At 40.6% G+C, this 15,378-nt stretch overlaps 1 protein-coding gene across 1 annotated transcript in view; it reads left to right on the top strand.

Annotated features, from left to right (window-relative positions):
* The window catches only part of kcnh4b (potassium voltage-gated channel, subfamily H (eag-related), member 4b), a 52,153-nt gene that overhangs the window by 25,291 nt on the left and 11,484 nt on the right, over positions 1-15,378 (top strand). The window contains exons 2-7 of the mRNA XM_084433822.1: positions 471-704; positions 4,113-4,244; positions 4,642-4,772; positions 9,724-9,964; positions 10,290-10,447; positions 10,775-10,982. Coding sequence (XP_084289948.1) covers positions 471-704; positions 4,113-4,244; positions 4,642-4,772; positions 9,724-9,964; positions 10,290-10,447; positions 10,775-10,982 — 1,104 coding nt within the window. The remainder of the gene's footprint in view (positions 1-470; positions 705-4,112; positions 4,245-4,641; positions 4,773-9,723; positions 9,965-10,289; positions 10,448-10,774; positions 10,983-15,378) is intronic.

The raw sequence follows: 15,378 nt of genomic DNA on the forward strand, positions 1-15,378 counted from the left end.
ATTCTACATTTCAGTGTGTATGAAAACGTAAGTAAATGTACGTGTGGTAGGCTACACTTTACGTAAAAATACACACATATTCTCATGTCACGTTATTCTGTCGGTGTAAGTCAAGTATAAGTGCAATTTTAAGTAGCCTACATAAAGTATATTTGTGAGAACATACAAAGTAGACTGAAAGTATACTTTCTTATTTTTAGTTTAAAAGTGTAGCCTACTAATAGTACACTTGAATAAACTTCTTTTTCGTAAAGGGTATTCACATCCACTTGAACAAAATAACACATAGACTTGAACTTAATACCAGAAATACGTCATGTAAGTAGAAATGCAAAGATCCCACATGGGGATATTGATTTGGAAATGATAAAACGGTATTGCAACAGTACTGCACTAAACACAATACTCAAAACTTACTTTACAATGTCTTTCAAAACATTATTATTCATGATCACGTTTTTGTTCCTCAGACAGCAACTTCCTCCTTGGGAATGCTCAGGGTCACCGGGGCTATCCCATTGTATACTGTTCCGATGGATTCTGTGAGTTGACGGGGTTCGGACGAACAGAGGTGATGCAGAAGAACTGCAGCTGTCATTTCCTATATGGCTTGGGCACTAGTGAGCAGGTTACTCAGAGTGTGGAGAAAGCTCTGGAGGGCAAGGAGGAGTACCAGGCTGAGGTGCAGTTCTACAAGAAGAATGGTAATAATACTGTAGAAATAATACTGTACTAACTTCAATTGACAACTAATATGTTGGATAATCACTGCCATAAAAATAAATTAAAAAATGCATATAAATTTAGGCATATCGCCCAACCCTTAGCAGTTTCATAAAGAAGTTAAGTTGCCCTGCCCACTGTGCAAGCCAAATGCAACTGTGGCAAGGAACGTAAAACTTTTGTTGTTGAAAAATGGAGAGAAAACCTTTAGCGAAAACAGACAAGACCAGGATGTCAGTTCTCCTCTGGCTATACAGTTAAAAGTCAAAAATAGATATCTCTGTTACTATAGTTATTGAACTGTTAGATTAAAGAGTATACGTTACTTTGAGTTCAAGGTAGGAATGAATGAGAAGATGCATCCTGAAGCATCCAAATTAAAACCCACCTGAACAAGCTAATCAAGGTTTTCAAAAGTGCTTAAAAATTGCAGGTTATATAGATTTGTAATTTTAACTGAAACTGATTCCTCACTGAAGACCATTGTGAAATTGATGGTGTTCCCCTGTTGTAAAGTTACAACTGTTACAATTGTTGTTACAATTGTAAGGCTGACTTGAAGCAATTTGTATTGTATAAAGTGGTATATACAATAAATAAACCGGACTTAACTTGATTTTTACATTTTCTGAATGAAATGTGAGTAGTGTTCGCAGATCTTGTCACTACAGTGGGGTTTCTGGGTGTTTGCTTGGGCATTGCTTTAGGCCTTGTCCAATATCAAGTAAAGTCAGGTTTATTTATATATTGTAGCACAGGGGTTTTCAAAGTCAAAGACACTGGGTCTCCTTTTTGACACAACGTACACAATGGCGCCTCCCCGTCCCCCAATTTTTACACATTTTCAACAACGATCAGTGTGCAAAGAGTGCTGCAAGCACATCAATAACGGACTCATGTGCCTAATGTTCGACTCTGTATGTCATTAATGTCATTATGTCACCATTAAAACTTTACTAGCGTTTAGTTTGCATATCATTTGCTCATGCAGTGGTTAGGTGTTTTGAGCCACCGTTCAGTCTGTATTTCACAGCAGGATGAAAAAACAGCAGGATGAGGCTCCATGAAGCCTGCAACGTGATACTTAATGCCTTTGCAATGCTAAGCATCCAACTCGTTGGGGAGCTGCCTTCAAGGAGGCCTGTTAAGGCCTAACTACTTGATAGCGAGGATGTTTAACAGAGCTAGCCTTCAGAAGCCTAGGTGCTCTCACAGACATTTCTGTGGGGCTGGTTATACTTATTTAACATTGCCAACAGGCAGTGTACTCAGCAGAAGTGCTATCAACCCTTTAAAGCAAGGAGAGTACAATATTACGCTACCGGAGTATCGAGGAGGCCTACTGTAAGGCCTACAGCTCTGAATATCACAGGCGTCAGCCCGGGCAGTGCTTTGGCTCTAAGGGAGCATACTCAACCATTCCAAATGGGAGGGAGTAACTTATCTGTCTCTACCTGAGCCTGGGTGGTGAAGGGTGATAACATTCAAGCTATGGGTAGTAAAGTACTCCAATGAATGACCCTAACAAGGGGAGCACTATCAGCATGACCCTGAGGAATGTATTATCTTGTATTTTTACAAGACAGATTTTATATTCTCTACTAAACCCAAGGGAATGGAGGCCTCATTAAGTGGCCAACAGCATTCAACCTTATGACTTGAATTATTTTATTCAAGGGGCTCAGGAGAAAAATCCTTTTTTAACTTAAGGCCTTGCTGCCAGCTACTACACTCAATTCTGTAAAGGGCGGAGGCCGGAGCACACTGCTTCTTACTCTCTAGAGAGAAAGACCTGACAACGCCCATAGATATCTGCATGGGAGGCTTTTTGAAGGTAGCCTGCTACCTATGCTGCTATCTACCCTGTTACACCACTAGCATTTACACCTAATGCAAAAGGCGGGCCTTGGCCAGACGACTCTTGTAGTAAGAGGAGGCCAGTAATAGGAAAAGCTAGATTTACAGGAAAAAAATCTCCTGATGGTCTAAGGAACCTACACTCAGATACTGAGAGGCACACGGATATTATGTGTCTGAAGTTCAGAGCTATAATCTCAAAACGACTCTCTAAAGTGAGAGGAGAACTACTGCTCTAGTATAAGGTGACTATCAAGGTGGCCCGACGAAGGCCAATGCTTGATTTTGTAGTTCTATCTGGAGCTTGACAGAGCGGTGGCCTCAGTAGAAAAACTCCCAATAGGGAGGAAGCCATCTCACACAGAATGTCTGTTTGATGCTCAGATGAACGGTGGCCTGACCAAAAATCTTCTGTTTAATAAGGCCAACCTGTTCACTACCACAGATTGGCTCAGACTCTAAATCAGAGGAGGCCTATGGGAAGGGTATGCATAGCCTACCTATATATGGGAACTTCAGGGCCCTATTTTTACTCCTATAAAAACCCTACCAAACACACCCCTTAATACTTTCTAACAGGGAACCAAGGTCTACTGTTCAACCTTACTAAAAAACTCTCGTAAAGGGAAGAGACCTACAGAGCTCAACCTGCTGCCCGTAGAGGGATGGCCTAAACGACATACACAAAATGGAGGACTATCACCATAAAGAGCTCGAAAGAGCGCACTTACTACCAAACCCGACGCCAGACCTACAGAAAGGTTCCAAAGTGAAGGAATCACTCATCAAAGGACCAGCCTCAGGGATGCAAGAAGCGCCTGGGGTGAGGAAGTGTGCAGATTCGGGCCGCAGTGTTATGCAAGATTTATTGCAGCCGAGCACGCCTTCGCCTCTCTGAACTTTCCCATCACCGCCTCGACGGAGGTGGCGAAAAATTCAGAAGGTGACACTGGTGCATCGAGAAGAAAAGCTTTCTTTCTCCCCAATGTCCTCCAAGTTCAACCATAGAAGCCTCTCCCTGGCCACCATCGCCGCCATCAAGTTCATCCGGCTGTTTGTTTGGTGGCCCGGAGAGCTAATCTGTTGTGCGGCGCAGCTCGTTTTCACTGCGTCAGGAGAAAGACCCCAACCTTGGCGGTTTAAAGGAGCTTTACAGAATGAGTTGTTATATTACCATTACTATGATAGAAAATTTCCCATCATTTGGTAGCCAACAAGATTTGTTATATCATCCACCTCTAGGTATATTCTTATCAGGGAGCTGCTTGAAAGTAATTCCATAATTCTTTAGTCCCCCAATGAGCACTGTTGCGAAAAACTACATTTTGGTGTTATATACACGAAAATATTGCTATATTGGGGGGCCAGTTCTCTTCTGGCTATAGAATTTAAACACAATGTCAACATTAGCTCGCTATGTTACTATATTGTTTGGACTGTAAGAGTTAAGTGTCTTTGAGGTTTGTCCAAGATTTAGAGGTAGCCATATACTGTATCTCTGTGTGACTCTTCTTTTTGGTGTGTTATCACAGGAAGTTCGTTCTGGTGTCTGTTGGACATCGTGCCCATAAAGAATGAGAAGGGGGAGATGGTGCTTTTTCTCTTTTCATTCAAGGATATCACAGAAACATATGGCAAGAGCCATCACAGCAGCAGAACTGATGGTACTGTCTTCACTAAAAAACATTATTCTAACCAGTCTTTTAAATGTTGTTAAAATAAATAGCCTTGAAAACACTTATTTCGATGTCAACACTTATCATTGTTTTCGACATTTGATAAGAAACAGCAAGTTTAGAAGCTAGAGGGCACATGTACTGTATAATGAAAATACTATAAGATCGGATTAAAAATTATATGTGGAAAAAAAAAAACATTTTAGATACTATATAATCTAATAAAATCAATGTTTTATATTGTCTTCACAAACTGGTGGTTACATCTACAAAACGCACAGAATTGCTAAAACACATGGAACATCATTCATGGACACAATGGCACAATCTTATTTTATAATTTATAAACTGTCAAGGCTATTAAGGCTATTTTAATTTTGTGCAGATAATAAGCCATTCAGCAGGACCACTGGAAACTCTCATATCAGTAAAGCCAGAAGGAGGGGTCGCACCATGATTTACCAGCTAACCAGCCAGTTTACCCGTGACAGCAAAAATGACGTCAGCCTAAGTCGGGTGAGTACATGTATGAACTACTTTTTTTATTTATTTCAGCACTTAACAAATTCAAGTTTCCTGTTTGTAGCATTTTGCAGTGTTACAATGTCTCATTGCACTATGGCAAAAATTATGCTATCAAGTCATTTACTTAAATACAGTTTTCGAGTAGGCTTGTTGGACTTTACAATACAAACTGTGAGAATTGCCTTGCCTTTGCACAATGTGCTGCCATGATGGTGACATTGATATGTTATTGTAGGGTTTTCTCGGATGGGACAAGCTTTTATTGCTTAGGACTGGGGTTTGTTCAAATCACCAACCCTACATAAAGAGCACTGATAACATCACGCCAATAACATGCATTATATAATGATAAAAAGGTCAAATTTATGATCAAATGTCTTCAAATTTAGATATATATTCACTATAGAATGTGCATGATACTGATCTGTTAAGATTTTAAAATCATTCTTAAAGGTGCAGAAAGTGATTTCTGAGAAACACTGTTTAGAGTAGTTCAGGATTGACGTCACTTTGTAGGCCAACTGACAGTTAGCATCACACTGGTACCCTAGACAAAAAACAAATAGGATTTTCCCTTAGGCTTTTAGATTATCACTAAAAACAAGCTCTGTGATCAACAAAAGTTTATGATACTTGCACGTTTTGTCCATCAAGATAATTATCACAGATGAATTTTGATGAATTTTGAAGCCTGAATGCAGTCGCTAGAAGTAAAAAGCTATAAACAAACTACACCACGGTCCCACAAATTTTATGTCACCACCACTAAGCTTCCACCATCTCTTTTAATCTTTATCTAAAAAAAAAAAAGTGAATAATTTGTAAGATCACAATTATAAGCATAACAAGGCTGTAAAAGCAGACAGAGTTTACCTCTTCGGCGTGATGGCGTTTAATCTCCTTGACAGCCTCTGTAGTCCCATTTAGCCACTTGTCAGCAATCGCCTTTTTCAAGATGCATTACAGCTTGAAAAAAATTACCCCACAAGTGGGGTAATACTGAATAATACTGATTATTCTATGTCGTAGAATAAAACGTCAACGTGTCTTGAGCTTGTGTTCACCACAGACCTTATTTCATTTAACCAAAACTCCATTCAAAAAACCCATTGACTTCGGGACGGTGGAACCGGATGTGCTAAAACGCACTTCCGCGTATGTCCTACAAAGTGATGTCATATACTCTATTTGACATCAACCCAGACAAACACACCCCTCCCTTCCTTGCTCCGCCCCCAAAATGCACGAACACACAATGCAAGTGTGGATGTCCCTTTATCACAGCTGAAGCAAAGCAAAATAAAGCTTCAATGACACTCAAAATTGTCCTGTTACTATAGCTAACATTACAACAACAGCATATCTCAGTTCTGTGAAACATAGTAAAACCGATGTTACTCACTTATGGAGCAGAAACAGTGCAACCCCAGTGTCTGTTTTCAGACTTAGGTCTTGTCAGTGCTGGAAAGCTTTTCTAATATTAACGCGGATCCTGAAGCTCTTGCCTGATCTTCCCTTCTTTTCCCGGTGATATTCCTCTGACCTTTTCTCTTTTGTTATATCTCTCAGCCATCTCTGTTTCTACAGTCTTTTATTTCAGTTTCCTTCTTGCTTGATTGGCTACAAGTGTGCTGTGGTGCTCAGTCCAGCTAAGGATCTGTGTGCAGGATCCTATTTTCCAGTGACAATTTGACTTGTTGTTCAAACAGTGTGAAAAGTGCAGGCCGAGAAGTTTTTAGGATGTCTAATCCTCCATGTCACATGTCACATGGCAATGGCGGAACAGGAGGGCATACTGGCAGGTCCCACTTCCGATCACTCCTGGTAACAGATGGCCATGTTTTCAGCTCGACTCCGCTCTCAGCAGAGCCACCTGGCTTCGTTCTATCACACTCCAACTGACTGAGAGAAAAATAGGCAAACAAAAGCATCATGAGCAGTGCTCAACAAGAAGGATTTTTGGCCCAGTAGTTCATGAATGTGCCTGCCAATATTTTCACTGGCCCCATAAATTATAAATACAAACAATTCTTTTAGCAACATGCCAGTGTCAGAAATTTGTTTGTGGTTTTAATAAATTATAATTACCAAATAAAGCTGTAAATTCCACAAGAGATGTTGTGCTCATAGGGGATCCAGTTTACATCACATATCACAATTCCCCTCTCCCTCCCCTGCCTTCCAGTAAAATAAAATAAAAATATATTCAGCCTGCATTACTGATGTGATCAAAACCTCATATATCAGCCAGCTAGATGTTCAATATAAGCAGAACAAACAAAGTTTATGATTTTGAGTGTTTTTGATTACTTTAGCCAGATTAAGTGAAAACGCAACAACTGAGATCATTGATTTAGCATTATGACCATCAGACCAGGGAACTCTGTTCAAATCAATTTTATTTGTACAATGCTTTGCAAAATACACATTGCTTCAAAGCATTTATAACATTAATGTGTATAAAACATTAATGCCTTATTGGCCATAACACTCTAGAGCTGGGCAATGAGAACGATCATTCAGTTGAGATTTGCTATAATTTATATACATTTATATTAAAGCCAGCATGTAAATGCATGTCTATATATTAAGAATGTTGTTATATAACTACTCAATATAGGAAACAATGTTTTCCAAAACCTGTCTGGAAATTCATTACTAGTATACTAGTAAACTTCTTTTCATCCCAGAACTCAGCAAATTCTCAGCAAACACCTTAAGTGTAATGACGGTTGCTTGCAAGGAGGTGCAGCTTTGATTTAAATAAGATTAAAGGTTACCTAACACATCTTTCAACCCCTTGACAAATTTTAACTTAACAAACTGAACATTAATTATTGAGAAAATATTTGATGGATTTAGGGTCCTAGACTATATTTCACTATATTAAAGGAATAATGTCAGAATCCCAGTGCACTTCAGAGAGAGTAATAAAGGCATGATGTACTGACGTGTGTTCAGCTGCATCATGGGTCTGTTCTTAAATCTTAATGAAGAGTGCGGCAGATGAGAGCACGCTGGATTAGAAACTACTTGATTTGCTGCCTCAAACTAATCCTGACCAAAGACCATTAGTTTAACCCTTCCCCTGACCTATGTGATGTAAAAGTTAAATAAATAAAAAACACCAAGATTTGTCATCTGTCATGTGCTGTCTTTGCAAATAAAGATTAAATGTAGTGGTAACACTTTCTATGAAGCCCGTATTTATAATGCATTATAAGTTATTCTCAATGTCTCAAAAATTATAATACGTGCATACTGCCTTATAAACAACCTTATAATATGTTGTATCATCTGATAAATAATCTTAACAACAGTTACAATATATTATTACCTATTTGTGCTATATCTTTCAAGAGTATAATGCATTATAACACCAGATGAAGCCTGCATTTATAATGCATCATAAGGATATTCATAATGCATTATAATGCACGCATAATGCCTAATAAACAACCTTATAATGTGTTATATCATCGCATGAATAATCGTATCAACATTAATGATACCTACCTAATTATTAGATTTGCTAAAGCCTTGTAATTTTACAGTTTTTTATAATTATAATGTGAAAATATGATTTGCATTGTGGATGTATTGTTCTTCCGATATTATTCTTGGTTTCGCATGGGCCCGATTGCAGTCTCTTTTTTTCTGTAGCCACCGCAAAGTCCGAAGTCTTTTGCATTTTACAATGGGTGAATCTCCAGTTGTCACTGGTGATTGTCGTTTGAACCTTTCTGGATCCGCCATCAAATTGATAAGTTTTATTATATTAAGTGCTGTGAGAAAAGGCTTTAAATCTCCACCTCCAACATCCTCACACGCAATATAGCCTACTAGCCGAGACACCTTCTTTATGTGTACAGATGTGACGTAATGACGCAAAGACATGCTCGAATTTCCCACGGAAACCCACCAGTACCACTGGAATTAAAAACATTATTACAAGGGAGGCATAAGGCAAGCAGATAGTTTTGAACACTGGCTGGTTATGTACTTGCTCAAAAATGTATTTGGGATAATTTTTAACCCATAAAAGTTACGGACTGCAGACAAAAGCAGACAAAAGATCACTTATAAATATTATGACCACATTATAAAGCTTTTTAGATGTTTAAAAGAAGACTGTTTTTGTCACTTTACTTTGAGCAGTGAAAGAGCATTCACAAGATGTAGTATGATACTGTGCAGATCTTAAGTAAACAATGTCAGGATATGAGGATATATACTATGGGATATACAATCCATTATAACTTAAGTGCTAAAAAATTATGTTCATTGGGTGTTATAAATCATACTTTTAAAATTTTAACCACAAATGCAGGCTTCATCTGATGTTACCATTGTAGTTTTAAAAGTAATAACCACAAATAAGTATTATAATAATGTATTGTAAGTTGTTATGATTATTTATCAGATGGTACAACATGTTATAAGGTTATTTGTAAGGCATTATGCATGTATTATAATGCATTAAGAATACCCTTAATAATGCGTTATAAATACAGGCTTCATAGAAAGTGTTACCAATGTGGTATCTTGTTCTTTAATGAATAAGATTATTCTGTCAGTTCTGCTTCTCTATTTCTCCAAAGGTCAAAGTTACTAACTGTAGAGAATTTTCTAAGGCATACTAGGCAGTATGTAATTTTTGTGACATTTGAACAGGATATTTAGAGATTAATTACTGAATAATAATCAACTGACATCATAAGAAGTCTATACATACGTTAAAATATTTGATAATTATTTCATATTTTCAAGTATATACTGCTTATATGCAGTATAAAAGTACTTTTGTTAATGTGATATCAACAAACTTTCACAGGAGAAACACAGAGACTTCAGAAAAACTCCTTATTTGCTCATTTAATCTCACAGCTGCCTTGAAGACGTTGAGATATGAGCTCAGCTGTGGCTTTCTTTCCCTCCTCAGGATATATTTGAAAAACCGTCCCTGCCTGAGTACAAAGTGGCAGCAGTTCAGAAGTCTCGATTCATCCTGCTGCATTACAGTGTGTCCAAGGCATTGTGGGATTGGATGATTCTGCTGGCTACATTCTATGTTGCTGTGACCGTGCCGTACAATGTGTGTTTCACTCCGTACAGCGATCTGGAGACTGCAGGCAGGAGCACCATAGTTAGCGACATCGCAGTGGAAATGCTTTTTATTCTGGGTGAGTTTACTAAGAAAGCATGAATCTGAACTATAGAACATTTGAGTGAACTTGTAGCATCAGATGGTTTACCATCAGCACATCAAACTGCAGTCATCACCAGTAAAATATGAAGTTATATATGAGTTTGTCTTGCAGTTGTCAATCTATCTATCTATCTATCTATCTATCTATCTATCTATCTATCTATCTATCTATCTATCTATCTATCTAATCAGGGATAGATTGGCAAAAAAATGCCTCGAAAGATTTTTTTTTTTTTATAAAATGTGACTTCCAAAATGAGACTTCCAAGCAAAAGTCATTAACCTGCTTTCTCTTTCAGACATCATTATTAACTTTCGCACCACCTACGTGAGTCAATCAGGGCAGGTGGTGTACGAGCCTCGCTCCATCTGTCTACATTATGCTACCACGTGGTTCTTTGTGGATCTGGTGGCCGCGCTGCCCTTTGACCTGCTCTATGCATTTAACGTTACTGTTGTAAGTTCCAATGTGCGATTGTAGAAACTAATTTGTATTAACTATTTTGTTCACATGTGTGATTGTAGAAACTATTGTAGAATCATATGGCTTATTGAAAATAGTAGAAAGGATAAGGTATGATGATTCAAATGAAATCTCCAGAGGTCCTTTACAAAAATGTGTGATGGTACCATGATCTACTTATATATGCCATGGTACAGAATGATTGCCATATTCAATTATCATGACATTCCATTTTTTATAATAACAGCAAAATATGTGATTACAAGTTATCAATTTTGATATAGGCTGCTGACACACCACACATGTTTGTGCTTGTTCAAGACATCTCTAGTGCACCTGCTGAAAACTGTGCGATTGTTGCGTCTGTTAAGACTGCTGCAGAAGCTGGACAGGTATTCGCAGTACAGCGCCATGGTGCTAACACTGCTCATGTCGATGTTCGCTCTGCTGGCTCACTGGATGGCCTGCATCTGGTATATCATCGGGCGCAAAGAGATGGAGATCAATTCCAATGGAGTCTGGGACATTGGTGAGATATTCACAAACTCTGATCACTATATGGGATGTTTGAATTGAAAAACCACTCAATCAGAGCAAGTCTAATAAAGCCATCTAAACATGACAGACTGATAAAAACAGCCCATTTCTGTGCCCCTGATTCCCAGAATTTGCATAATGCCACCCAATCAGATTGGCACTGGCTATTGCAAACAGTGTGGAGGGAGGAGGTTTACAGCTGTTGATAAACATTGCTCTTACAGGCCCAAAATTTACAGTATAAGGTGTTAAATAGTATCATTTTTGCCTGACAAAGAAAGTCAGAGAAGTCAGCCGCAGTTTAATTACTTTTATTGTTGTACAGTATATACAGTATATAAAAAAGGCAGAGACACGGCTTAACCTTGACTTAACTTTTATATGAATTGTCACCTCTCTCTTTCCTATTTTTCCAGTGTCTTTTGGACTAAAGCAGAAAATATGCTTTGTGACCAACAAATGTCTATAATTCTTACCATGGATGTACTGATTCCACTTTTTCTGGCCTGGTTGGGTCAGTGGTTAACATTTTTAGATCCCAGTGAAATATCACAATTCTACAACTCCAAAAACTACTTAAAACATTATTAAAAACATGTAAACAGTCAATAATGAAATAAAAACAAAAGAATCCAATAACAAATAGCACAAATGAATACAATAGAACAAAGAAACAAAGTGCTTTTTCAGGTAGTTCTAACAGTAGTTTTCAGGTACAGAATTTAAATAAAGAAGTCAAATGTAAAATAACATTGCATAGTCTTCACTGTTTTAATTAAATGTAGATGAATCTTTATTAAAGGAACCGTATGTAAGATTGTGGCCAAAACTGGTACTGCAATCACTTTCAAATTACTGTAGAGCGGTGTATCCCCTCCCCCTCCCCCCTGACTCGAGGTTGCCAGTTAGGCTGCAGGATCCAGCAGGAACGTAGGCTGCCACAAGGAGCTTCCAATGGCAAGTAACGAGTCCTACACAGTAAGTTTTTTTTCTGTTAATTATGTTTATGCTTCATGAGAGATGTTTTGCGTATTTCGGATTCATAACAAGGTCTTTTAGGTTTCGTAACGTTAGACATTTTTTATCTGACACGTTTGTAGCTGCAGCTGTGGTAACTAGAGCAGAGCTGGCAACCCGGATGCCGAAACACTACTGACTTCGTGATTGGTAGATAGGTGGAGGGTGGCGCTTCAGGCCAAAACACAACATGACAACATCAACATCAGTTGAGGGCTGCAACTTCACTTTTAAATGACAATATACTGGCCGGACTACTGTTGTCAGTGATATAAGTATTTGAAATGAACATGATTTCTTAATGTATAGTGACATATCAGGGCCATTTTATGATTAATTGAAATACATTTCTTACATACGGTTCCTTTAAAGTTACAAAAGTCATTCAGTCAAGAGCAGTGAGTGATTTTTTTTTTTTGTTCTTTGTTGTTTGATTAACATTAAAAGAACTGCAGCAGATTTATTACGTTTTTTATCTCAACTGTTTACATTCAATTAAGACATAACCAACTATGTTTACTCTGCAAGATGGGCGTTTTTACATCATTTTGTGTGAATTCGTCAGTTTGAGATCAAGAAGACATGAAAGAGAATTCAATGCAGGTTTCAAGTAGTGTGGGCACACGCTTCGGTTGTTTGCACACAGTAAACTTTATGTCCTGTGTACATGTTCTGTAATTATGTATTGGACCACTAGTTATACAAAAATCACTGCACCTGTTCAAGTTTTCACTTAAAAAAACATTTCCCTGAAATATTTGAATTAATATAGTTTTGCAAGAGCGTGATTAAAAACACAATGAGGCTGCAAAAGCTGTGAGTGTAGGCTACCTGTCATTTAATGTCCCTACAACCTCTGTAGTACCATTTAGCCACTTGTTCAACTGCCTTCAAGACAAGTAAAAGTAAAAAAAAAAACATGAGCTGGGTGTTACGAATGTATTGTATGTTGTACAATAAAATGTGTGTTCTCTTACGAGAGGTTCTCTCGTATTGCGTAAGTTGCTTACGCTACGGGTAAAGTCATCTTTTTCGAGATATGAAGCCAAAAAATTATCCTTAATTTTTGTATTTATTGTCAACGCAGTGCAGCAGCCAGCAGACCTAGAGCAAGCTATCTAGCGCGCTCATTGGCTGCCCTGCGGCAACTGCAGCAGCCTACCACTGAGCCCTGCGTGACGTCACGCCACGTCTTAGCACCCTCACGCGTCACAGCCCGCCAGAATGGGGGTGGCTTAGCGTATAAAAGGAAGGGCTCGGGGGCTGCTTACCTGATTTTCATCTCTTCAACGAAGCTCTTCGCATCGCCGATCCTGAGAGAAGCCGCCGCCGTCGAAGCAAGCGACAAGCAAGCAGAGGACAGCGTCTGAGGAAGCCGGTCGTTTTCGCCGCCTTCAGCCATCCGTGCCTGCTGCGCTATCCGGCAACAGTATCCTTTTTTGCATTCTGTGTGTGTGCTCGCCGCCGCGAGCTCTTGCAGAGCACTCTTGCAAAGCCTCACTCAGCGACGGACATCGCCACGTGATCTGCGCTCTCTGCCTGGGTCGAGAACACGCAGCCCTCGCTCTGTTTTCGGGAGGCTGAGTCCATTGCAAAGAACTGACAATGTCAACCCTGCGGGCTCGACTTGACATGTTCGACGCCGAGGCGGAGTGCCTGTCTCTGCTGGGCCGCGCAAGAAGAAGTGCCGCTCCCAGAGACCACCGGAGCCCGATGTGACTTTCAAGTGCTCGCCGGAACCCTTCCCTCGAGCCTTGCTATCTCCCTCTCCGCCTCCCCTTCCGGACGCGCAGCTGCCGGCCGCCGCCCGCACTGCCGCCACCTCAGGGGATGAAGCGGATAGAGACGCCATCGGTGACAGCTGTTCCCTACTGGCTTCGGATAGTGAAGAGTGGTCCGGATCTCTCCGTTCTGCCGCCTCTTCGATCCAGGAGTCCAGCCGGACTCGGGCCGGCGTGGACGCGGAACTTCTTCGCCTCCTCACGAAGGCCGTCGACCAACTCGGCCTCGAATGGTCGCCGCCTAAGGAGCCCGTGCCCAACAGGCTCGACGGGTGCTTTTTGCCTAGCCAACGCCAAGCGCCCGCCTCTAGGTCAGCACCCTTCCTGCCAGAGCTCCACGCTGAGCTCTCTAAATCGTGGAACGCTCCATTCTTCGCGAGACTCCGCTCCCCCGTCTCTTCGACGCTCTCACAGGTAGACGGGGCCGCCGAGAGAGGTTACAACGCGATCCCCCCAGTGGAGGAGGCGGTAGCAGTGCACCTTTGTCCGCCCTCTGCATGATGGCGTTCAAAGGCTGCCCTCCCGTCGAAAGCTTGCCGGGCCACATCAGCCCTTGTCGGCCGCGCGTTCGCCGCCGCTGGACAGGTTGCTTCCGCCCTGCATTCTATGGCAGTCCTTCAAATTCTCCAGGCCGATCTCCTCCGTGAATTGGATGAGAAAGGCCCGGACCAGACTGTCGTTACGGACTTACGGAGCGCGACGGACCTTTCCGCAAAGTATATCTTCGCTTATGTGGTGGATGCTTGGCGCGCACGGCGTTGACAAGTATTGAAGTAGTTCCCGCAGCGTAAGCAACTTACGCAATATGAGATAACCTCTCGTAAGAGAACATACTCGGTTACCTAACGTAACCTCGGTTCTCTCTAGAAGAGGGAACGAGTATTGCGTAACCTGCCGTGCTCGCGCCTCGAGCTGATCTCGCTTCAGTCGATGAAAACCAGGTAAGCAGCCCCCGAGCCCTTCCTTTTATACGCTAAACCACCCCCATTCTGGCGGGCTGTGACGCGTGAGGGCGCGACGTCACGCAGGGCTCAGTGGTAGGCTGCTGCAGTTGCCGCAGGGCAGCCAATGAGCACGCTAGATAGCTTGCTCTAGGTCTGCTGGCTGCTGCACTGCGTTGACAATAAATACAAAAATGAAGGATCATTTTTTGGCTTCATATCTCGAGAAAAGATTACTTTACCCGTAGCGTAAGCAACTTACGTTAGGTAACCGAGTACGATATCTTGAATGTGTGTTAACCACAGACCTTATTTCATGCATTTAACCAAAAACCCACTGAATACAAGATGATGCAACCAGAAGTGCTAAAAAGCTAATTCACTTAAAGTGCACATTGAGCAGCGTTCATGTTCTGAACTTCCTTGACCATTGGTTAAAAATGCCACAGTTAGAGGCTCTGCTATGTAAACAGAGGGGCCTGCTACTCAACTATACAACCATTTTGTGTCTCAATGTCAACCGTGGGAACAGTCTCTTTTTACAGATTTTTACCATTTCGAGGACATATTTTTCGATACTTAGGTCACTTTTTCAAAAATCCTCACACAGTTCTCCTTACCAACTTTCAGCTTGGTATAACAGTAAATT

This window comes from Rutilus rutilus (genome assembly GCF_951802725.1).
Source record: "Rutilus rutilus genome assembly, chromosome: 16".
Lineage (NCBI taxonomy): Eukaryota > Metazoa > Chordata > Actinopteri > Cypriniformes > Leuciscidae > Rutilus > Rutilus rutilus.